The sequence below is a fragment of the Crocodylus porosus genome, unplaced genomic scaffold, assembly GCF_001723895.1.
Source record: "Crocodylus porosus isolate Cpor-Errol unplaced genomic scaffold, CroPor_comp1, whole genome shotgun sequence".
In the NCBI taxonomy this organism is placed as follows: domain Eukaryota; kingdom Metazoa; phylum Chordata; order Crocodylia; family Crocodylidae; genus Crocodylus; species Crocodylus porosus.
Genome location: NW_017728926.1, coordinates 3,595,265 through 3,620,416, shown reverse-complemented (window position 1 = coordinate 3,620,416; position 25,152 = coordinate 3,595,265). Strand labels below are relative to the sequence as shown.

The window sequence follows — 25,152 nt, the reverse complement described above, 5'->3', positions numbered from 1 at the left end:
GGACGTCATTCTCCCCTTGTACTCGGCCTTGGTGAGGCCGCAGCTGGAGTACTGCCTCCAGTTTTGGGCTCCACAATTCAAAAAGGATGTGGAGAAGCTTAAGAGAGTTCAGAGAAGAGCCATGTGCATGATCAGAGGTCAGGAAAACAGACCTTACGACTACAGGCTGAGAGCCATGGGGCTCTTTAGGCTGGAAATGCTCAGGCTCAGGGGCGGTCTGGTGGCCACCTATAAGATTATCAGGGGTGCTCAGCAGGACCTGGGGGAACGATTGTTCACCAGAGCGCCCCAAGGGATGATGAGGTCGAACAGTCACAAATTCCTGCAAGACCATTTCAGGCTGGACATAAGGAAGAATTTCTTTACTGTCCGAGCCCCCAAGGTGTGGAACAGCCTGCTCTTCAGGCGGGGGGCTGGACTCGATGATCTCCTGAAGTCCCTTCCAGCCCTAATGTCTATGAAATCTATGAAGTCTTTTCACCTTTCTCACTCTGAAATCTCCATCCCTATCTGCACCACAGTCACTGAAAGACCTGGTCTCCAGCTTCCCCCAGGCATGTGGTGCTTTGAATTCTTCTTTACCTTTTCTAGTGAATGATCAGGTAGATGTGGCAGGTTGTGGGCGCATACTTGGCAGCATGATACAGCAGCACTTTGGAGTGGACTGGAATATGCCTAAATAAATATCTGAAAATGAGGCCCAGGCAGGAAAAGCTGAATGGCTTCACTTTTGTTGGCTTCGCCAGGGTCACCTCCCCATTAACAATATGAACAATGTGCACGAGGGAATTGTCAACCTCTCCACCTGTCTGGATTCAGATAATGGTCAGAAGAACCTTTAGCCAGCATGACCGCTACCTGCAGTGCATGAGGACATGGGCAGGACAAACTGGATCATGGATTACCATACCTTCCAACATACAGCATACCCCAGAATGTAACATACACTTTATTTTTGAAACACAGAATAAAGAAAAAAATATGTCTCCAGGGTTATGACTGCATAGGGCAGGGAGAGAGCCCAATCTTCAATGCACTCACTCCCCTTTCCTGCTTAACTAAAGCTGGAAATGCTAGCTGCTGCTACTGCAGGGTCTCCAGGCGTGGAGCTATTTGTGTCTTTCACAAGAGTTAAAGAGTCATCTCATCAGGGCTCTGAAATATGAGAAGAAAGACCAGAAGCAGCTAGCAGTAAGCAACATTGCCCATGGAAAGGTTACCTTAACTATGATGACCATTATCCCAGGCAGAAAATCAGGTTCCTTACTTAACACACGCACCCCAATTTTGGGGAAAAGGTGTGTTTTGTATGTGAGAATATATGATAACACATAAAAGATCTTGTCTTACATATATACAATCCTGTATGTCGGGGGTTGGTTGGCAGGCCAGATCTGGGCACTGGATCTGGCCTGTGAATTCTGGCAGCATCCCATGGCCCTGCACAGAGATTTGACCGGCATGGGGGCCATGGCCAGTGGTGGGAGGCTGTGCCTATGGCTACACCAGGGCTGGGTCACATCTGTGCCAGGAGAGGAACAGAGCAAGGCCATCAGGTCAGAGCAGTGATCCTGCCTCAAACCCCAGCTGAGTGGTTCCAATCCATGGCTCATAAACCTTGCCAACCTCTGCCTTAAACCATGGCTGTAGCAAACAGTCTTTGTGGGAGGTATACAAGAACAGGACCCTTGTGCCCCACACGGCTCTGATGACTTCCCCTATCTTCCAACTGTACCTTTAAGGCATGTGACGTGCAGGAGGAGAATGGCTGCTATGGCCCCACATGGGTCCACCTGGACATTGAACAAGGGGCCGGCAACCATCCATCCCTGCAGCTGATGTGGCTTCAAGTGCTGGTCCTATTTGTACTAAAGGGTCACCAATGCCCTCACCTCGAAGCCAGAGCTGTTTCAGAGCACCAGGGCAAGCCTGCCCTGGAGAAATTAATCCTGAAGAGAAAGGGAGAAAGGGGAACTGGTGCTGCTGGGAACCGTCTCAACTCCCACTGTTACCCAGGTGAGGAGACCTCATGCGGGTTCATCCTAGACCTCAAAAACACATGTCTACCGCACCGTCTGTCATACACCACATGCTGCTTCTCCTCAGGATCAGCCCTTGTGCTTTGGCCTGCTCTTTGAATCCCCAAGTAAGAAGTGTCTGGTGCCCTGGTGGCAAGGGCGCATCCGTGGGGGTGCGGTGGAGCCGTCGCAACCCCCTCTTTCCACAGTGCAGGGCACATGCTGGTGGATCCATCTTCTGTTGCCCCAAGGGCTGGGTTCCCTGTTATGTGAGGGGAGCAGGTGAGAAAGGGAGGACCCACCTTCTGCTTTCCCCAGACAGTGTGAAGGTGGGGAAAGCCTTAGGATGTCTCCTGCCCACCTCCAGCTCAGGGCTGCGGGCAGCGCTTCCAGAGGGCCCCAGGTCCCTCCTCCCCACCCACCTCTCCCATCCTGGCCAACTCTGTGGACATCCAGGGGTGGGACAGGAGGTAGGAGTGGCTGGTAGCGTGAGTATCACGCACTGAGTAAATATGGTTATACCATTTTTATCTGTCTCTCTTCTGATTGTATCAGTCCTGTGTGGGGTTACACACTCAGTGCAGCAGGGACCCCAGTGTCACCTGTACATACACCGATACCTCTTTGGACCTGGAACAATCTCTGGCCTCACTTCTTCTAAAAGATCCTGAAAGATAGACAAGCATTAACTTGGCCCCACAGGAGTGTGGGAATTCGGCATGGGCAGAAGTCAGTGGAAAAACAGAGGAGGGGTTTTGGGAAGCATGGACAGATAGAATGGATGCAGAGAGATGAATGATGACCAGACAGAGAGGGGGCATGTGGAGACTGATGGGTAAAAAAATACAGTCCTCACCTCCTCTGTCTGACAAAATTGGCACACATGTTTCCTCCTCCGGTCTGTAGTGGAAACTGCTCCAGCCCTATCCTTTTGTCTCACTGCAGAGAGAACAAGATATTGATATTGTGTAACATAGCCCAAGGGGAACTATTTCTTCTCCTGTGTCATTGCTCTTTGTGCTGGGGAAAAGGGATGGCTGTAGACTTGTGGGAAATGTGGGGTGTCTGAAACTTCAGATTACCATACGTCCTTGCATAAATCACACTTTTTCTCTCAAAGCCAGCGCCTGAAATTTTAGCGTGTAAGAAACATGTTACGACCACTTTCTGCCTGTGATGGGGAAATGTGAAAATCAAATCTGCACGGGACTCACAAGGGCCAAAACAATAAGCAGGCACAACTCCCTCACTGCTCAGGTACTTATTGCAAGGAAATATATATTTTTTCATTCAGCATTTCAAAAACAAGGTCTGTATCATATTTCAGTTCATTCTGTATGTGAGAAAATATGGTACTCCCAACCTGGCTTTTCACAGCTCGCCTGAATCTTCGTAGGAGCCGGGAGTGGAAATCAGCTCTCAGGCACCCAGACCTAGGGGAGGTGCAAAATAACGGCTGGAAGGAGAAGCAAAGAAAAGGGTGTGAAAAAGACAGGAATGCAGACTCCTTAGACTCCACAGTTCTCATTCAGGGAGGAACCACAGCACCATGGAGCACAGTGAGATCCCTGCAAGGATGATGCAAGGTGCCACGCTATGGTAGTATTCTTATGAGTGCAAACATAATTCACGAAAAAACACCATGAGACTTTCAGATGACAAACCTCCATCTCTGGCCTCCTAGTCATCATCTGCCAAGGGAGCCTGCACTGGCTGACTTGTGAAGGGGAGCCTTCGGTATTTCAGAAGCTGCCTGGTCCTGTAAAATAGCACATGTCCCTTCCCATGTGGAAGCCAGTGACGGGGCAGGGCCAGCAAATGCCAGGTTCCAGGACCATCCCTTTGAAAAGCAGGTCGGGACACCTTAATTACCCCTGCCCCCACCATCTGGTGGGTTACTAGTAACATTGGAGGGAGTTAGGGCCAGGTATGTCCATGTGGGACACCTGAGCCCAATGGGGCGCAAGGCCCAAAGTAGGTAGTGAGGCCAGGCATGTCCATGTGGAGCACCTAATCCCATTTGGGGTGCAAGGCCCCAGTAAGAAGGAGATGGGGGCCAGGCATGCCCATGGGTGGCACCTGAGCCCTTTAGGGTGTAAGACCCTGGGGAGAGAAGGAGAGTTGTAGGCCAGGCACACCGACGAGGGGCACCTGAGCCCAAGGGGGTGTTCGGCCCCAGAGGAAGGGGGCAGAGTATGTGCCTCAGGCGAGGCGAAGGTGCAGAGTTGGGTACAGAGAGGCACCTGAAGGGCCGCAGCTGAGTAATTGAACAGTTGAGGCCCTGCGAGTAGGGGGCATGAGTTGAGGTCCTGTTAACTTGGGGGACTGAATTTGATCCAGCTAAGGCTTTGGACACCACAGGTGGGCCTCAGGATGACTGGAGGGTGCAGAGGAGATGTCATGGAGAAATGAGGGGGCGAGTCAACAGTCCTGCATGGAGAGCAGCTAGGAGAGTTACCCGGCTATGAGACAGGCAGAGTCTGCACAGTGTTTTGCGAACTGCCTAATGTTCACTCAGACGAGGGCAGTGGGAGATGCCCAAAAGGCCGCATGCTTGCTAGCTGGGGAGTAAAAGGAATCAAGCCCGAGGACCCTTTGGGATAGGGTAGGGTGAGTGTGGCCCTGGGGAAAAGGAGGGGCAGTATGAGTGAGACCGTGCGAGATGGTGGAGTGTGAGAGGGAGGCGGTATGAATGTGGCCTGTAACGGGGCAGGTTGTGAGAGGCCGAATACTGTAATGAGTTGGGCCTGGCCTCATGCTAGAGCTTTACACAGTGTCTAGAAACACCTGTGAGGCATGGGACATGGAAAGGGGAGGTAGGAGCGTGTACTCAAGGCCCTAGACATCAGGAGCCAGGAATGGCAACCTCCTGATGCAAAAATTGTGGTTCGTTTCTTTTGGAGGCTTGCAAATAATAATTTCTCAGGCACACACTATTAGCAGCACAAAAGGTGTATTTGCAAATAGGGTCAGAGCAGAGACAGAAAATCTCAGATTACTCTGCCGCCGAGAAAACCCGCAGCCGGTACTATATACCCTCCCTCCTGGGCATGTGTGCAGAAACAGGAACTCTTACAGCTCATTTCCGGTTCATACAAACATACATGTAATTACTTCACATCATCTGTCGCATGTGCATTATAATTAACTACTTAAGTATGCGGGGCGGATAGGCATATATGCATCAGCTAATTACGCACGCTCAGAAAGCTCTCTAGGTCACCAGGAGTTGAAATCCCCCCCCCCTTTCAAGGACACAGTCAGTTCAATTCCAGCTTCTGTAATCTGCATGTGAATTGTCAGTGGGAGAAGAAAAGAGAGTGATTTAGTATAAGAATAAGATAGTAAATTGGCCAAGAGGGGGGAGAAATGTCCTTGGTGGTGTTTCTGCTTATCAGGTACGAGATGCAAACTGTGCAGTTCTAACAACACTCTATTCATTATGCGTTTCTAATAATATTTCTAACACTCCTGTGTCATTAAGATCGTAATTACTTAACAGCAAGGCATGGCAGGAAAGATAAGCAGGCGGTGTGCCCAGAGGTAATGCGAAACCAGCACGGTGGCTGGTTGTGGAGCTCCCACTTCACCACAATGAGGTAGTGGTACCGCTGGTGTGGCACAGCCGCCCAGTGGACAGCACCACCACGGGCTAAATGATGCCACACAGGATCTCCAGGGCCTCCATGTTCACCGTTAGCTCCCTGCTGGCACCGTTCCCTACCAGGCACAGGGGCGGCTCCCTGGGCATCTTCAAGGCCATTGTTTCTCACCCAAATGCACCTGGCACAGCACGGAGGCAGAGCTGCTCTGGGTCTTCAGCGTTTCCATCCTGCCCTTTGCCCTGAGCAGCCCCCTGCCCATTACGGGTCCAGGCTCGGTGCTGACCTGGTGGGGCTCCCTGCACCTCCTGTGGCTGGGCCATGCCCGGGCTTTGCTCCCGCCCAGGCTCCTGGGGACTTTGCGGCCAATTCTGGCCCAGTTGGGCACAAGCCATGCCAGAAGAAAAAATCCCAAGATTTGGGAGTTCTGTTATGAGATCATGAGTCAGACTTAATGTTACTTACAAATCACAACTCTTGTGATAAGCTCATGAGAGTTGGTGCATCTAACTCTTCCTAGCATACAGGATAGGAGCCCTGACTCCCAGCCACCTGCTCAAATTGCTCCACAACCCAGGCCGCCTCACTTCTCAGCACGGAAAAACAATCCCAGAGACACTGAATTTCCTTTCTCTGTGATGCGGGCAAAAGCATCCTACCTTCCTAGACAATGTAGAAGCAAGGGGTTAATTCTCCCTGCCCCTTCCCTTCTAGTTTCATCTAGGACAGTACACGACAGCTCCTCCAAAACCAGCTGGCTACCTCCAGAGAGCAGCAACTTGCACCTCTCAGAGCTCCTGCTCCTCTCAGAGCCTGACTCACACCAAAGTTTCTCTCAGCAGAGAAACATGAAAGTCATTATGGTTTTGTTCCTCTTCCTCTCTCTGTTGCTTACTTTCTGCAATCCAGTAAATAATACTCAAGGGGAAAGTGAAAGAAGATGGGGATCTTTTGCTTGGGAAAGGTTTACAGGAAGTTCCTGCCAGCTGTTTCCATCCCAGGTGCTGAACTAATGAGCCCTTCCCTGCATGTCTGTACCCCTGACATGGTTTGTCGTGCCAGAACTGGGCATTGCCTTAGGTTCTTCTCACTTTCTACCCAAGCGGCAGTTAGCCAATGCCGCATAGCTCAGACTATCAGCGGGTGCTTCCACGGGCAGAGAACAGAGAAAAATCGTCCTGTCCCCTGCTCATCTCAGTGCTGCAGCCAGAGGATACCAGCAGCAACTACCCTGTTGATGGTAAACACTGGGATGGAGGCACTTGGGTGCGTACAAGGCTGCTTATTGGCTCTGAGTGAAGCAAGATGCAGGCCACGTGCAGCACACAGGGGTACAAAGGCTGCCATGCACATTACTGAATGCTGGCAGGTCCCACTCCAGGTGCCACAGGTCCACACAGCTCCTCCTCAGGGCCACAGAGAGAAACCAGAGGTCCCCAAGGCCCTCCTTTGCCCCCTCCACTAAATCCACCAGATCCCACTCCCCTCCCAGAGCCAGAATATAGAGATCTTCTGGTTTCTTTCTTTCATCAATACAGCATCCTGGGGAAGTAGCTCACTGCTTATCATTCATGCTTTCTTGAGGCTTGCACAGCTCAGCAAAATCTACAGTTATGCCTCGGCTGCCTCCACCTTACGGATTTCAGGGCGAACATATTCTCCAAGTACTGATCCTCCATCACTGGCTGCCTGTTGATTATCAGCTGCAGGGTGAAATCCCGCACAGCCCAGATGAAGCTGGAAAAGGAGCGGACAAAGTCTGTGTTGTCACACACACCACCTCCTTCCTGGGTCTTGACTTTGATGTGGTCCATCAGCTCGGACACGAAGCTGGTCAGCAGATGCAGTTAAGGAGTCTAATGTAACCGCTAGGAATGGACGAGGGGGGACCCAGCTTCATGCCCCCCAAAGCTCCCCTGCATGGAAAGGATACTGGAGCTGCTCCATGGTATAGTGGTCGATAGTACAGTGCCTTTGCTGTTGTAGACTAACAGGCTGCTGAGAAGCATGGCCAGTGTGAAGACCCAGTCCAGCTCCTCTCACCCGCCTTCTCCATGTCGCCCAGCCCCCCCATGTCCAGCAGCACCAGAACGTGGTCAGACCAGCAGGGGTGGGGCACGCACCACATCCAGATGCCCTTGGTGTGTGACTGCACCGTGGAGCCCAGGGAGAAGCCTGGCAGGAGAGTGGATGACATGAGAGTCCTCACTGTTTTGTTCCTCTCTCTCTGCATCTCTCTGTTGCTTGCTTTCTTTCGTATAGTAAATACTGTTTCTACACATTCACACCCATACCATGCAGTAAATATGGCAACTTATTCCGACTTTAGCATAAATTTGTTGCCTGCATCGTACATAGTAATAGACATGTAGATGCCTTACTTCGCAGTAACAAGGCACACACAGCGTTTATGTGCTTTAATGCTTGCATGTGTAGATACTGGCCTATTCCCGCTTACTGCACAGTAAATTTAAGCCGGTGTTAATGCACGTATAGACATGCCCATTATGTCTATACCCCTGACACGGTCTGTCAATGCTGAACCTAGCATTCCCTGCATCCCTCTCTCATCCAAGGGGACTGTGCCAGGCCCAAGGTCCCTCGCTTTGTGCCTACTTGGGGAGTGTCTGAGGGCTATCCACAGTGCACAGAGTGCTTCATCATGCAGCCAAGGAGTAACAGCCGCCATCTGCTCCTGCTTTACCCTCATCAACCCCAGAAATGAGGGTACCTGCCTTTACACTTCAGTCCTGAGCACACCAGAAACCCAGGCCTTGAGCATGGTGCCAGAAGCATCTCCCTTCACATCCTCACTTCCAGAGCTGATGCATTCCCACTTGGCCTCCAAAGGCTAACGTACATCTGCAGCCAGAGCAGCATCACGTTTGGCCATTGAGCATATGCCCAATGTGTCAGCTGGGTATGCAGAGCTCGTGCTCATGCAGCTCCTCACTCTCGGTACCAGAGCTGGCTAGCGATACCTGCCAGTGGGCACAGTCTTGAGGTAGCTGGGAAGCAAGTAAGGGCTTCTCTGAACAAGGCTCATCCCTGCAGCAGCCTCTGCTGAGTCTTTCCTGGTGAAGAAGCATAAGAACCATCACAGCAGCAACCCGCTTTGCCCAGCTGTGGACCCAGAGGAAGGTCTAGCAGCTCATTAGGAACTAAGTGTAGATTCACAGCTTTCAGAGTAGGAAAAGTCACACGGTGGTATGCATTTCTCTCTCCTGTAATGGCTGATGTCGGTGTTGATCCTCAAGGGTGAATCTGTCTCAGCAAAATCATCTGTTTCTGAATAAAAGCCCCAGATGCTGGATGAATTCGTGCATGTGTATTTGGTTATGCAACTAACTTAGCAAAATGGTGATTTTTTCATAATGTTTCACAATGTGCATGTAGAAAAGCATGTAATGTGTACAAGCACCCTTCTCCTTCAAAATGATACTGCCTTAAGCCCGAAGGAACTGCAGAGGAAGAGCCAGAGGATCTCAGCACCTTGTATAACTGGTCCCCAAGAGCAGACGTTAATGCTTAGAGCTGGAATCATGGCAGCCGCTAGATGTAAGGTTTGGCCTTTCTGTTTTAACACCTGCTCTTTCCCCATTCTCCATTACTGGCACTTCCACATGTTGGGCTGAAATAGTTTCATAGTTTCATAGTAGCTAGGGTCAGAAGGGACCTGAACAGATCATCTCGCCTGGCCCCCTGCCACAGGCAGGAATGAACGCTGGGTGCACAAGACCCCCGACAGGAAATCGTCCAACCTCCTCTTGAATTTGCCCCAGTAGGGGCGAGGACCTCAGTGTCGGGGACTCTAACCCAGACTTCCCAGGTCCATTGTCTGACCGCAAGAGACAGGCAACACCAGCAACGTCTTATCTCAAAGCTCTTTATTGAAGCGTGCACACAACACCAAAGAGCAGCCCGTCTCCTCCAAGAACCAGCCCCGCTTTTGGTGACAAGTAAGTAAGTTTATATAGACAGTTTCGTGTCACAGATTCTCCACTTAATTGACTCAACCCCCATGCTTTGAGCAGTTCTTATGTGTAAGCGTCTTCCTTATCATCAAGCACGCAACTTTTCTTTTCAGCACTGTTACTTATGCTAGTGAGTTCAAGGCAGGTTCAGTCTGTACCATCCCTGTTTATCAGCTCACATTCCAGTTGTCACACAGCATACAGAGAGCTCATGATTATCTTGTTTGTGGCCTCTCAGCAGTATTTTTCCATTTCAAATCTATATGGTGGTTTACCAGCACACAGGCAGAGAGCTCAGCCCATCTTGTGGGCCTTTGGACCCCCTCTCAAACATCCTATCTATCAATCCCCCCTTTGTCCCTAGAAGACCCGAAGAGGGGACTTTTGGGACACATATCCATTCATGTATCGAGGGTTCATTACATGATAGGGCCTTTTAACTTTGGGGGCCTTTTTACATAGTCAAGTGCCTACACAGCATCCACACCTGATGATTACATAAAGCAACAAAGGTTCACAAATAATAACAACAGCACTTTTAAGCAAAGTATGTAGCCACCCACCTATATTAGGCAACCAGCTGAATAAATCACTCCCCCAAGAGCTCCAGTTCGATCGCCTCCCTGCATGATCCTTTGCAATCTCTTTAAGGTGCTTTGCTCTTTCCCAAGTGGCATTATAAACATCAGGAACATATATGCAACATTTTTGTCCTATTATGGCACATGTTCCTCCTTGCGAGGCCAGCAAGATGTCTAGGGCCATTCTGTTTTGAAGAACCATTTGCCTTAGTTGCTTTTGCTCAGTAGCTAGATCTATGAGGCCTTCAGCAGTGGTATTAGCCATCAGTTCTAACACTCCCTGTATTCTCATCTCACCCTCTCCTATGCGGTAAGTGGCCCCTCCGCAAGCAAAAAAGAGGGCGGCACAAGTTTTAGTCCAATCATTAAGCACTTTCCAAGTAAGGGATCGAGACCGGTCAACATCTTCTTTGGCGTCTCGCACGTTTCTTAAACGTCCAGAAAGAAGGTGGTCTCAATACAATACAGGAGGCTCTAACCAGGCTAAGTAGCAAGATCTACTTCACGAAACAGGCAAACTTAGGTATGCCTTCTCTCCACACACTCAATATACTCCAAACAAGGGAGGTTTAGTAGATGAATTTACACGGTGGGACTCTTGTGACATGTTAGTCTCTGTGTACCAACCGGTCCAGGCAGGGAGTTTTTTAAAGCTAGGGAGGGTGGAATTGTCAGAGCAGAGGCAGACCACATGCTGCCCTTCCGAACTGTTGGCTGTAGCAGAATGGATCTCTGTGCAGTGTATAGCCCGTGTCTCTACATTTCCGGGATCGCTATTATTATGTAAATACTAAACTTTTCCATCAGTAGGGCAATGGTCTTTACCAGGATGGTTATACAAATATGACTTGGACCTTTTTTGACTATCTTCTAAAGATATCCCTGTTTTCCTCGTGCTCCCAAACTGGGTCCCATTAAAGTAGGCTTTACACTCACTGATTTCCAATGACGCATTTGTCTATCTCCAGAAAGCACCATTCACCAGGTCTTTTCCACACCATGAGGCACCTGCTAACCTGGATTCCAGCATCAGCCCAGGTTATATTATGGTTACCTGTGGGGTCCTTTCAGGATGGGGTCCAGGTCATGTTCATAGGGCTAAGGGGAATGGGAATCATGGGAAGACCGCTCTGGCTATCTACTGGCATTAAGGAACATACCCAACATGAAATGTTGTTTCAAGCTGGCATATGGGCTTTCATCTCATGAGCAAAGCGAATAAAGGCATTATATTCGTATCTCCTAATTATTCCAACCACTAAAAAAGTGAAGCAATAAGCAATACACAGATGAGTCCACTGACTCCCCAGGCGACTTTCTGTGGCCATCCTTTGGGGAGTGGGCACCAGTCTAGGTTTTCCTGAGTTTGAGCTTCAGGCCATTCAAAGGGGTAGCAGTCCATTTGCTCTGGACACAAAGGTCATCTGCTTCTGGCTCACCCGGTTTGTGGTGGGGTGAACGTGCGTGGCTCCCTCGAAGTCTGACGCCGTCTGCTTCTGGGGAACCCTTTACCAGGTCGGGTTCCCTAGCGAGGTTCCTTTTGACTCTGGTATGATGAACCCAAGTGGGAAGTTCCTTGACTCAAATAGCAGTGGGGCTCACCAGGATGGTCTCAAACAGTCCTAGCCACTGAGGTTGAAGTGGGGTCTTTTGGTAGGTTTTGATCCACATCGGGTCACCTGGAGAAATAGAATGAACAGGTTCCCACAATGGTAAAGATTGAGACTACGCTGAGTACTGTTGTAATGTTGCTAAATGCTGTTGCAAGGCTTTTACGTAAGCCTCTGTTTCACAAGTCAGATCAGTGTCACTAGGTATTGAAATCAAAGAAGTAAAGGAAGGGGGTACATGTCCAAAAAGTATTTCAAAGGGCACTAACCTAGTCCTGGAGTTCGGAGTGGTCCGAACAATATACAAAGCCAAAGGAAGAACTTGAGTCCATTTCATCCTGAGTTCCTTACACAGCTTAGTCAGGGTGGCTTTTAGAGGTCCGTTCATACGCTCCACCTGGCCTGAGCTCTGAGGGTGCCGGGGGCATGAAAAACCCATTTTGACCCAACTGCCTCAGTAAGTGCTTTACAAATTTTTGCTGTAAAATGCATTCCCTGGTCAGAATCAATTTTTTCGGGAGGGCCAAATCTTGGCATGATCTCATTAAGAAGCACTTTGCAAATTACTTTAGCAGTGGCTTGGGCAGTAGGAAAGGCTTCTACCCATCCCAAAAATTGATCTACAATTACCAACAAATGTTTTTTTCCTTCTGAGGGGAGTAAATCAGTGAAATCAATTTGATGCACGGCATGCGCCTATGAGCCCATCTGCGCCCACCAGGTGGTGCCTGTTGGCTTGGCCCTTTAGGATTACACTGCTGACACAGAATACAACTTTTCACCACTCTCCTGGCCATTTCACTTAATCCAGGGGACACAAACTGCTTAAGAACGACTTGAACTATTTTATTTGCTCCCAGATGGGTGTTATTGTGAACCTTTTGTAGCACCTCACGCTGATTGCTTCTAGGTAGGATAGGACGACCATCACACTCCCAGATTCCGACAGGATTAGGTTGTGCTCCCCACTTTTCCTATGTTGCCTTTTCAGTATCTAAAGTTTGTAGTTGCCACTGAGCTAGGGGGGAAATTAAGTCTAGCTGAGCTCCTTGCAGGGCTGCCGCCTTGGCTGCCCTGTTGGCCAAGCTATTTCCTATTGTGACAGGGTCAGTTTGCCTGGTATGAGCTTTGCGGTGTATCACTGCAATCTCCTTAGGAGCCTGAATAGCTTGAAGCAGCTCGGCAATTTCCTTTCCATGGGTGATCTGAGCTTCAGACGAGGTAATGAAACCCTGTTCCTTCCAAATTGCACCCATGGCGTGGCACGCTCCAAAAGCATATTTTGAATCCGTATAAATATTGACTCTCTTTCCTTTAGCACAGAGGCAGGCTGCAGTCAGGGCTTTCAACTCTGCTGCTTGGGCACTCGCTCCGGGTGAGAGAGCCTCTCCTATTAATACTGTCTCGCTATTAGTAACTGCGTATCCAGAGTGTCTGATTCCTTCACGGACAAAGGCAGAGCCATCCACAAACAACTCCATTTCGGGGTTTTGGAGGGGAACATCAGTAAGATCAGGGCGAGGGGTGGAAATTAAGTCTAAAACCTGCAGACAATCATGCACATATCCACTACTTTCCTCCTGGAGCATCAAAGAGGCCGGGTGTGTTTTTGGTGTGCCTCCTAACCATGTTTCAAGAGGACTGGCTGGTGTTCTTAAAGGTGAGGGAACACTTTCTCCAGCTGCCCCCCTTCTCTTCTTTCCCTACTCTTTCCCTGTCCTGTTTCTCACTCTGCCAGACAGGTGGGAGCACGGGAACAAATTCGTCTTCCTCCCTGTGCAGCTCTCAGGCATAGGGCGGGGGATTTTTATATGAGTCTTCCATACAGACAGCTTCAAAAGCCACTCGTCCCTCCATTGGTTTATAATTATACTACACAAACAAATAATTCATTTGTCCTGGTCTGAGATAGACCAAAATATCTCGTAAGAAATTCATTCTCTCTGGGGAAAAGGCTCCACACTCCGGCCAGTCTCTAGTTGGGGACAAATGAGAAGTAAATGACGGCCATTGGATCCAACACAAATTTCTCATCTTAGCCTTGGACAATCCGGCCATCCCGGATATATCCTTTCAATCCCTTAGGATGAGAGACAACGGGGCGTCCCCCAGGCATTTACTGCCGCCTTGTCTCATTTCCTTGTACCGAGCACTCACTTACCTAGTTCCAACCAGGTCCTGCTCAAAGGGCAGGCTGATGTTGCTGGATTTCTACAGGCTTCGGCTGGTTCATGGGACAGCGCCTTATCGCCAACACAGGATCCAGCTGCCGGGCAAGGCTCCTCAAAGTCTGAGGATGCGCGCTGCATTGCTTCGGAGTCCAATCCCACACCGGAGAGTCAGATGTGCCAAAATTGTCGGGGACTCTAACCCAGACTTCCCAGGTCCGTTGTCTGACCGCAAGAGACAGGCAACACCAGCAACGTCTTATCTCAAAGCTCTTTATTGAAGCGTTGCACACAACAACAAAGAGCAGCCCGTCTCCTCCAAGAACCAGCCCCCCTTTTGGTGACAAGTAAGTAAGTTTATATAGACAGTTTCATGTCACAGATTCTCCACTTAATTGACTCAACCCCCATGGTTAGTTAGAAACTTCTAATGCGCACGCCAGCTACACAATAAGAGGCTTTGAGCAGTTCTTACGCGTAAGCGTCTTCCTTATCATCAAGCACGCAACTTTTCTTTTCAGCACTGTTACTTATGCTAGTGAGTTCAAGGTAGGTTCAGTTTGTACCATCCCCGTTTATCAGCTCACATTCCAGTTGTCATACTGCATACAGAGAGCTCATGATTATCTTGTTTGTGGCCTCTCAGCAGTATTTTTCCATTTCAAATCTATATGGTGGTTTACCAGCACACAGGCAGAGAGCTCAGCCCATCTTGTGGGCCTTTGGACCCCCTCTCAAACATCCTATCTATCATCAGGATGACGATTTCTGGGAAAGTTGGAGTAAAACTAGTTTTGGATAATTAAAACCAAAGCTGCTCTTTAAATAATAATAATAATAATAATAAAAGAAAAATCCTATTTTGTTATGCCATCATATTTTGTTCTGGCACCACAAAGAAAAGGTGGAAGAAGGAGAAGATACTACACTTTATGGAGGAGATCTTTCAGGGAAAGTGGGCTGCAGTCTCGCCAGATGGTAAGGATTTGAAAAAGCCCAGTTTGCAAACAAGCAGCAGCTTCCCTGACAGCATGTGCCCTGTGCAGAGACCCTTTTCTCACATTATGGCACTGCACTTGCAAACAAGAAGTTTCTTCCCATAAACTGTCTGTGAGGCTCATACCGGCTATTATTCCTCTTTCCAGAGGCTCCGTGTGGGGAAGGGACTTCCCCCCAGAATCCCACAGCTGTTCTGCAGACAACTTCCCTACAATTAGTCTGTTTCTACTCACAAATAAAACCAAGTTGTTCAGATTTCCCCATCTTGGATTTCCTCATTTTCTTGTGAGTTGATGGCAACTGAGCTGTATTTTCCTGCAAAAACCGACCTCCAGCTCAGACGAGAGCCGGTGAAAATGGCATCACACTACTCCATAAATAAGGAACCAACCCAGCTCACATCTCTTCAGCTGACAGATAACAAATAGGCTATTCTGGATTTCTAGCCTGGCAAACTTGCCTTGAGATCAGAGCATCAAGCTGATTTTTATTTTTATTTTTTGGTGTTGCCCAATCACCTACAAAGAAACTGTCACTAGCCCCTATGTAACAGAACAATCCCAGCTGCTCTCCAATCACCAAGTTGTTTCTGCAGCTTTCAGAGGGTTAAAAAGCTGGGTTTCTTTTCTTAAAAGCCACCTGTGCATCAGCAAAATTGGTAGATGTGAGTTATAATTTCCACCCATGTGATTCTATCACTTCAGATAAGGGTCTTGCTTTGGTAAGCACTGTTAAATGGCAAAATAATTAAAATAAAAGTATATTATTTCTGAATAGAAATGCCTCATCACAAGCAAACTTCATACTTGCTGGACAGGAATGCCCAACTCTTGATCTCTCCCTACTGCAGCGCTACCACCGTGACTCAGTATTCCTAGGAAACCATTTCCTTTTGTCCAGCCGGAGACAGCAGGCATCTCATGCTCCTAACGGCGGAAAAGTCTGTCCCAGTGAGTACGTGAAGAAATGCAGGGGGCTTTGCCTTTCTGTTTGCAAAAAGGTTTTTTTTCCCTGAGAAACTGCTCCAACTCTGAAAATGCTAGTAACCACTGTGGTCACTCCAGTGCACCTCTACACACCTTCCCTCCTCATTGCCCATCAATCACAGAGTCCTAGTAGGGATATTATTAGTATGAATGAAATAACCTCCAGAGTATGTCAGGTGCTGCAAAACACAAATTAACACACAAACCCTGCCTTTTTTTACACTGGGGGAGGAAGAGGGAGGAGGAAGGCCATCTTGCCACAGCTTTCTTCGTTATGCAGCCCACATGGCTAGATTTATCTCTATGCCTTCTAAGTCCTCAGTCAGCCTTGCCTGCATCTCCCCCACACATCCCGTGTTCCTGTTTCTAGACCCCTGCATTCTTGTGCCCTTCCCATCTGTGGCAAAGTGGGAACTCCCTGACCAGCCACAGTGCTGGTTTCCCCACCCGCCTCTGGGCACCCCGCCCTCCTGTCTTTCCTGCCATGCCTTGTTGTAATTAATCATGTTGTTAATTAAGGTGGGAGGCTGCCCATTTCTTTCCCCAATGCCAGGGGGTGCTATATGCAGCTCCATTCCTCCCCTACACTGCAGCCCAAGCCTCCCAGATGGCATCCAGATGACAATGCTCCCGGCTTACAGCCGGACCAAGCTTAGCCCTTGTTGTCAGGCCTCAGAAGCACACACATTCATATTGCTCTCCTCTCACTAGGGCCTCTCACACTCCACCCTCTCTCACAGGGTCTCTTTTATGCCTCAACAACTTGTACTGCCTTGCTCCCTCTTGGGGCAGGCCCCTTAGACCATAGGCTTTATGTAGCTTGCACCCTTGGGTGGCAGATATACCACCTTTTGGGCCCCTCCTGCAACCCTCACCAGGGTAGTGGCCAACCAATTAGACCGGGTCTAAGCTTGCCCTGGCCCCTTCCAGGGCAACTCTATATGTTCATACATACTGGGCTCCCAGCCCTCTGGGTTTCCCCTCACTGGGGCTCCTCATCTCCACCCCCTCACTGGGGCTACAGGGCTTCCCTCCCCGGTGGGGGTCAGGTGGCCATAGCCGTGCCTGGCCCCTTCTGGGTCTTGCACCCTCCCTGGGCTCAGGTGGCTTCAGCCGTGCCTGGCCCCCAGCTACCTGCAGTGATAAATGACCCACCCAAAGGTGAGGGCTGGGGTTAAGGTTCCCTGAAAGGTGTTTCACCAGGGTGATAACTGGCCTGGTATTTCCTGGGGGCTCCTGCACCACTGAGGGCCCCACCAGGCCACCCCAGCAGGGGGCAGTTTTAGGTCATGCCCAGGACCAAGAGCCTCCAAACCATCCCCTACAGCTCCTGCCCTTCCCTCCAGGAAGTTGCATGCAGGCTTGCAGGCAGGTGATGTTTTTGCCTCACCTGTCAGCAGTGAACTGCTTGTTTATATATGTGGCCAGAGATCTAAAATGGCCGCCGCAATCACGCACCTGCTGGCTGCTCAGCTCCGCTCTTAAAGTGGCAGCACCCACAATGCCCTGCCACACACCTCCCCTCTCAATATAGTTCCTGGGGGAGGTTTCCCCTACTGCTCCGCCAAAGCAGGCTCCCCTCAAAGCCTGTGAAAACCCTCTAGTGGCGAGCACCCCCAAAGGTGCTCCACCACACCCTCCCCATTGCTCGTGCTTCCCACCCAGGTGCAGATCTGGTCCCCAAAAATAGAGCAGTAAATAGTGGTTGGTACTTTGAATCATCAAAGTATTCATGATTTTCTTGTCAACTTAAATGTACAAGTTGTGAGGAGTCCAGCAGATGGATTAGGTTTAGTACAACGTCTGTCCTCAGAAAAGTCTCTCTTGATGACTATCATCTCGGGAATTATCTTTCTGTCTGCAGCTCCCCATTTGTGGTGAAGTTTCCAGTGAACCAGCTCTAGCAGTACCTGAGATGAAGGAAATGTTTGTGGACACCTCTCCTGCCTCTGTGCTAGATGGGGAAGCTGATAGCCAAGATAAGGGAAGGGATAGGTGGTAGTTGCTGGCGGCAGCTCAATCAGATAATAGAAAGCTTGTGCTCTATAAAATAGCGATCACGGTATAAACATGCCAGGTCATGACACTGATGCCCGAAGCTGACATTCAAGAATACAAAGTGTGGTTGCCTAGAACCAGTTGTGGCTGTTACACTCCTCTTGAGTGCAGCTCTTAGTACAGGTGATGCTGGTAAGTGGTGGGACAAGAGGAAAGTGCAGGGCACTGGCAGGTGGCCGACCCCTTGCTGGAGCGTTCCTGCCTTTCGATATTTGGTTAGCAACCCTGCCAGATCCTCAGCTGCTCCTGGGTTTCCAGAAAGCGGCAGAGGCCAAACCGCTGATTTCCACCTGCATGCGGCAGGTCTCCAGATTCTCTGTCAGCCCCAGGCCTCTGTCATCTCACATAACCTCTGATGTTACACCCAAAACCCACTCAAACTTCAGGTGTCTGTCTCACCGCGCGGGCTGGTGAGAACCCAAGCCCTGAGGATGGGAATTCCTACCTGCTTCCCCTGGCTTTTCTGGGAGAACGGCTGCAGCGTGGCAGTGGAGCCCCGAAATGGTTGTGATGAGGATTTGCCACTGACTAGTACTTCTTCATCAGACTCTCTCTCCACTTTTGGATAGGCCTTTAAAGGTGATCACGGGCCTATTTTATTTTGAGGGTTAGACACCTGGACAGAGAGTGCAACTTCCCAGAGCTTCTCTCACTGTTTTCAACCAGAGTTAAATGCGCTGGTGCTTTGGAAAACGCCCCCTCCGCCTCCCCCCATCTTCCTAAGGACCATAAATCCGTTCAGAAACCCCTGTCCTGCCATTTGAAATATGACCACAGGCCGAGCATGCTTCTTGTGCCTCTCCTGTGGTGTCACACGCTTCCCAGAAGTCAGGTCCCTGCAGCAAATTGGGCAATAGTCTAAGGTCCCCAGTGCCCCTATGCACCGCTGGAGGCAGCTGCTTCCCATGCCCTTCCTACCAGTCTGACACAAGCAGGGCACATTGGGGAGTCAGGGTTTATCGCTGGCTGAACTAAGGCAAAGTCTAAAATTCTACCTTGTGTCCACAGCCCCTAGGCAGCAATGGTCAGGCCTGAGACACCGAGCAAACAGTGTTCTCCAGCTGGAGGGCACGCTAGGGATGTTAGGACAGGATAACGTGGCTGAAGAGGGGGGCTTAGTCTGGCACCTGGAGCAGACTTTTGTGGGGAGTGTGGGACATGTGTAAGAAGCACTGCATGCGACTCGGTTTACCCAATGGCTGGTAGAGGAGGATGCCAGCAGGGTGCTTCCACAGGCAGAGAAGAGAGAAAAGTTGTCCTGCCCCTTGCTCATCTCAGCACTGGGGCTGAAGGATACCAGCTGTGACTGCCTTATTGATAGCAAACACTGGGATGCGGGTGCTCGGGTGCATACAAGGCTGTTTAATGGCTCTGAGTGAAACAAGATGCGAGCCACGTGCAGCACATGGGGGTACAGGGCTGGAGCAGGTGCTGACATGCACGTCACCGAATGCAAGCAGGTGCTGCTTCAGGTGCCACAGGTCCACACAGCTCCTCCTCGCAGCCACTGAGGCAGGGCCACAGAGAGAAACCAGAGGTCCCCTCAGCCAAACCCACCAGATCCCACTGCCTTCCCAGAGCCAGAATCTAGGGATCTCGCATCACTGGGCTGGTATTTCACAGCTCGTGGATCACGCCGCCCTGGAGCTCGCATGGCTAAGCAGAAGCTTTGAGCTGCAGACACAGGCTGTTCCCTGAAGCGCCAGCAGGCAGGAAGCCGGCCTTCCCGAGTGGGGCGCAGCTACTTGTGTTTGGAGGTGCTCTTTGGCTGGGCCATCCGCCGGGATCTGGTAAGACTTGTGAGGCTATTGATGGCTCTCAGGCCTTCCCCGATGGTGGTGAAGATACCTGAGAGCAGGCCTGTCACATCTGTGGACTTCATCTCTTTCTTCAAGCTCTCAATCTCCTCCTGCATCAGCTTGGCTTGCTTAGTAAAGCCCTTATGCAGCATCGCCTCTTGCTCCTTCAGCTTGCACTCCAAGGCCTGTGCAGCCTCCTTCCTGGCTCTCTCTGCCTCGTCCTTCATCTTGGCTTCCAGCTGTTTCAGGTTCTCCTGGTAGCTGCGCTCTTGGTCTTTCATCAGCTGCTCCGTCTGCATCCTCTTCTCCTCCGCTGCCTTCCTCTGCTGCTCCAGCACCTCGGCTTTCTGCTTCTCATCTGGATAAAAGCAGTGGAGGGAGAGGAAATGCAGTCCCACTCCCTGCTCTGGAAAGAGGTGACCCAAGGGACCTGGCCCCTTCTACTCAATCAATTTAAGTGATTGGGTCCCCAGATCCCAATAAAAGTTGGACTTTGGTGGCGTTTGGGAACTTCAGCCCTGGTCCAGGCTGGGAGTAGGGGTTGTATCTAGGTCAGTTCAGTCCGTGGCCTCACAGCACTGACCCACTGTAACACATTCAGGAGTTTTCCACCTGCTCACTTAAAACAGCCACATGGGAAATGAGCATCTGAGGGAGGTCAGGTGCTTCTCCACATCTTGTGCTGGTGGTGACCCAGGTCACGCTGTATCTAGGGATGCGGGTTAGAGGGGACACACAAAAGCCCTGGACCAGTGGGAGAGCCAGGAGCCTCCATCATGGGCCACAGACAGAGGTGTGAAAGACACCTTTGTGTTGCTCCCAACCCGCCAAAAGAAAGGGCAGAGGATGGCTCACGGGACGTACCTGCAATGTGCTTCTCTGCCTCAGTCAGCTTGGTGTCCGCCTTCAGCACTGCCGCCGCCTCTGGCTGCGTCTTGGTCAGGAACTGATCCAGGACCTCCTCCGCCTGGGGCGAGAAACCAGCCATCCCTGCTTATTCATGAGCTCTCACTAATATACTCACTAGACGTCGCTTCGTGCCACTTCGAACCATTCTCGGCGTGCTGTAACAGGACAGGGAATCTGACTCAGCCGCGGGGCTGCACGTGGCAGATCAGCTGGGATTCAAGAAGCCACAGTAAATTCCAGCTCCCTCCTCCGGGTGCTGTGTTACCTCCTACGACAAGCCAGCCCCAGCGTGGAGCAGAACAGAGGGAGCGGGTCCCAAGCACCCACCTGGACCCCTTTGTTGGGTTTTCCCCGGTAACTCTCCACCACCTGGCTCAGGTCTGCCTTGTAGACCCCATAACCACCCGGTCGTGAGTAAACTCCATCACTGAGGTTCTTCTTCATGGGGGCTGAGAGCTCCTCCAGCAGGGCCAGGCAGGTCTCCTTGGAAACATCTTCATTTTGAGCCAGGATGTTTCCATACTGTTCGGCTATCCCGACCTGCACAACAAAAGGCTAGGGTTGGACTTCTGTCCCCTCTGGGCTCCTCTGCTTCAGGAACGGACCTGTGCACATCTGTGTGGCAAACTGGAAGGAGGGCACACCCGAATGGTCACTGGCCAACTGGAGGGACCGTGGATCCAGTAAACCACTGACAAGACAAAGGCTGTTGGCCAGAGCTCTTAAGGATGCAGCAGTTTCTATCAAACATCTGTGCTCAGCGAGGCCTCAAGACACCATCCCCCAGCAAATGAAGACTAGCCATGGTCTCCAAGGTTGGACCATGTACAGACAGGCTATAGGAGTGCAGACCCACACCAAGATGCCCCACCTACCATGAGCTGCTGCTGGTATTGCTGCTCACTGTCCTTGAAGGAGCGCTCCATGAAAAGCTTCAGGGCTCCCTCTTCGCACTTCCCATGGGCCTCCAACAGCTCCTCCAGCTCCACTGGCAACTGCAGCTCCCTCATCTCAGCCTTGTAATGAGCCAGGGCCGCCTTGATGGCAACCTCGTTCTCTATGGCAGCCAGGGCGATGACGGCATTGTCAATGCAGGGCACTTGCCCACTGCGGATGGTCTTCACGTAGTTTTGGACCAAGGAGCTGAACACTGGGAGTAGGAGGAAGAGTAAAGATCTTTCAGGGAGCAATACCACCCCATAACAAGCAGTTAGGATCTAGTGGGATGTTTCTAGGCCTCCTTGTAGCCACAGATGGCAAAACCCTCTGCCAGTGAGAGGGAGTCTCCTCCATCCTGTTGCTACAGGACAGAGGCCAGGGAGGCTGCACCTAAATCAGAGTAGCCCAGCGACCATCAGACTCGAAGCTCAAGGACAGAGCAGTCGAGAGCTTGAAGACTGGTTGCCCCTGGGGATCTCTCTGCAGAGTGGCTGTGGGGACCCCCCTGCACCTTCCACAACCCGCTCAAAACAATCCTCCCCTTGGAGGATGTGCTACAGCCCAGACAGCAAAACAGCATGCATGGACATCGGTGTCTTTCTGCAAGAGCGGCCGTGTGGTAGACGTACTTCGCCCATTGACACAGTGCCCTCCTTTGATTGTCTTGGCCTTGGCTTCTTGGAAGACATAGTTGCAGAAGCAGTGGGTCTGCGCCAGGAACTGTGGGTCCAGGGAGCTCTCAGGCAGCAACTCGAGTTGGCTGATATCCTTTGAGGGGACCGGCTGGACAAAGATGAAGCACTTGCGGGTTGGGAAAAAGCTGCGGAGGCACTGGCGTGGCAAGTTGTACTCCATCACCCTCTTGCCACTGCCTGTGGGTCCAGGGAGAAGCAGAGTTACTGAAAGTCTGGTGGTACCTGCTGAGGGTTGTTAGCACGGCCCTTCGGACATGCCAGTCGCAGGGCGTCACAAACCGGCCCAGCTCACACCAAGGTCTGGCTCGATGCTAACAGAGTTCAGTTTTGGAAACAGCCGATGAAGTTTCATAGGTGCTGCGGTTGTCAGAACAGCTCTGCTCACACCAGCCTCTCCACATCTTCCCCTTCCCTGTATCCATCTCTGCCCAACAAGGGCAGGTGAACAGGGCCCAGCGGACCCACCTACAGAGTTACCCATCAGCTGCCTCCCTCTTACCGGGCTTCAGGGCAAGCGCGTTCTCCAAGTACTGATCCTCCGTCACTGGCTGCCCATCGATTATCAGCTGCAGGGTGAAATCCCGCACAGCCCAGATGAATCCGGGAAAGAAGCGGACGAACTCTGTGTCATCACCCTCACCATCCCCTTCCTGGGCCTTGACCTTGATGTGGTCCGTCAGCTCGGACACAAAGCTGGTCGGCGGGTGCAGCTAAGGAGCCTAGCGCAACCGCTAGGGACAGGCTGAGGGGCCCAGCTCCACGCCCCTGCATGGAAAGGATACTAGAGCTGCTCCATGGCATACTGGTCGATGATGCCTTTGCTGTTGTAGACCAACAGGCTGCTGAGAAGCACGGCCAGCGCGAAGATCCAGCAGTCATTCTTCGTGTTACCCTGGGGAGGGAGGACAAGGCACTGGGGTGGCTCAGCCAAGTGGAGGGACAGCAAAAGTCACCAATGGTTTTGTCTGCTGAGGACAACACAGGTTGGAGAGCCCACCCCCACCTCCAGCATGCCAGTGGGGCTCTAGCACACGCTGTTCCACCCCACCAAAGTGCTGGGAGGAGCAGTGTCACCCAAGGACACCCAAAGACCCGGTCCAGCTCCTCTCGCCCACCTTCTCCACGTCGCCCAGCCCCTCCGTGTCCAGCAGCACCAGGACGTGGTCAGACCGGCAGGGGTGGGGCAAGCACCACATCCAGATGCCCTTGGTGTGCGACTGCACCGTGGAGCCCAGGGAGAAGCCTGCAGGCAGAGGGATGCAGGAGCTGCACACACACAGCAGTGAACCCGGGAGTCCTGGCTCCCCTGCACCTGGCTCTAACCCGCTACCCCCACTCTCCTTCCTGGACTGGGGACACAACCCAGGCGTCCAGGATGTCAGTCCTCTCTGCCCTGAGCACTGGATTCAAGCCCTTCCCAGAGGTGTGGACACGAACCCACAGGACAGCTGGGAGGTGGATGACGGATGTACCAGGGGGCCAGACATCTCCCTGGGTGCTCCCTGGGGGGACAGGAGACCACGTCACAACCATCTTACCTGTCCTCTTTCCGGCCAGCTGGTTCATGAGGTAGGACTTGCCGGTGCGGTACAGCCCAGCGATGGTCACCACCACCACGGGCTGGGTGATGCCACGCAGGATCTCCAGGGCCGCCGGGTTCACCGTTAGGTCCCCGCTGGTGTCGTTCCCCACCAAGCACAGGGGCTGCTCCATGGGCATGTTTGAGGCCATTGCTGGGAGCTGGATGACAGCAAAGCGACTGTCCTGCGCAGGTCCCACGGGCCTGTCCAGAGCCCTGGGTCCCTCAGTCGGTCCCCAAAATCCTCGGGGCACCCCTCCTTTATGAAACGAATGGACGTGGCTCAAGCAGATGGGGCTGGGAGCCAGGACTCCTGGGCTCCACCCCGGCTCTGAGAGGAGAGGGGCTGCGGGCCAGGAGTCCTCTTTTCTTTTAACCAGACTGTGGCAGGGCAGGCTTGTGCCCCCCCAGGACAGGCCCCCCATACCTGCCACCAGGGTCAAGGCTGAGGGCTTGGATGGGGAGGGTCACTCACCGGTGTCCAAAGCCCGCGCTGCAGCACAGGCCTCGAGTGTTGCTGCCTCTGGGAGGCAGGACCACAGCTCCCAAAAGTGAAAGGGAAAGAAGCAGAGGATGCTTTCTCCACCTCACCCGGGACCCCCCCGGCAGCCCGTCCTGGCCTGGCAAGCTCTGCCTTGGGCTGGGACGTCTCAGTCAGTGTCTCGGGGCAGGCAGGTTGGAGGGGCTGGAAGGCAGCCAGGAGGCACAAGGTGGGGGCGAGCCACCGCCCTTCCTGCCAGGCAGCCGATTCTGGGAAATCAGCAGAGCCCAGCCTGCACTGAGCGTGCACGCATCAGCCCGGGGCAGGGCAGGCCGGGAAACTGCACGAGCATGAGCACGAGCACGTTCACGGAACCACAAAAAAAAAAAAAAAAAGTGTTCTGGCACAGGGACCTCGTACAAGCAGCTGTCGGGCGGGGGGGATGGGCTGAGCGAGTGCTCAGCATCACGTGGGACTAGTGCAATCTGGCAAAGCGTTGCTGTCTCAGCTATGGCCAAAGCTCAGCCCCCGCCACCCACACTTGGTGCCACCTCACACGGTGCCTCTGCCCCCACGCGCCTTCCCCCTCCTTCTCCGTCCCTCAGTGCACAGGATGGCCTGGGCCGGCAGGTCCTGCATCTCCTCCAGCCGAGGCAGGTCCTGCCCGCGGGCCGGCTGCTTGAACACGAAGCACTTGCGGGTGGGGAAGAAGCGGCGTACTGCCGCAGACCCCCCAGCCATCAGTGAGAGCCTC

General features: G+C 51.9%; 1 protein-coding gene across 1 annotated transcript; it reads right to left on the bottom strand.

Moving 5' to 3' along the window:
- Positions 1-17,843: 17,843 nt before the first annotated feature.
- Positions 17,844-24,372, bottom strand: LOC109314196 (guanylate-binding protein 1-like). The gene is made up of 9 exons (XM_019541203.1): positions 23,877-24,372; positions 23,454-23,581; positions 23,121-23,230; positions 22,838-23,031; positions 22,273-22,515; positions 21,580-21,854; positions 21,032-21,244; positions 20,660-20,762; positions 17,844-20,153 (listed from the first exon to the last, which is right to left on the bottom strand). Exons 1-9 carry the CDS (start codon positions 24,340-24,342, stop codon positions 19,738-19,740), a joined length of 2,148 nt encoding a protein of 715 aa, XP_019396748.1. The 5' UTR covers positions 24,343-24,372; the 3' UTR covers positions 17,844-19,737.
- Between the last annotated feature and the right edge of the window lie 780 nt (positions 24,373-25,152).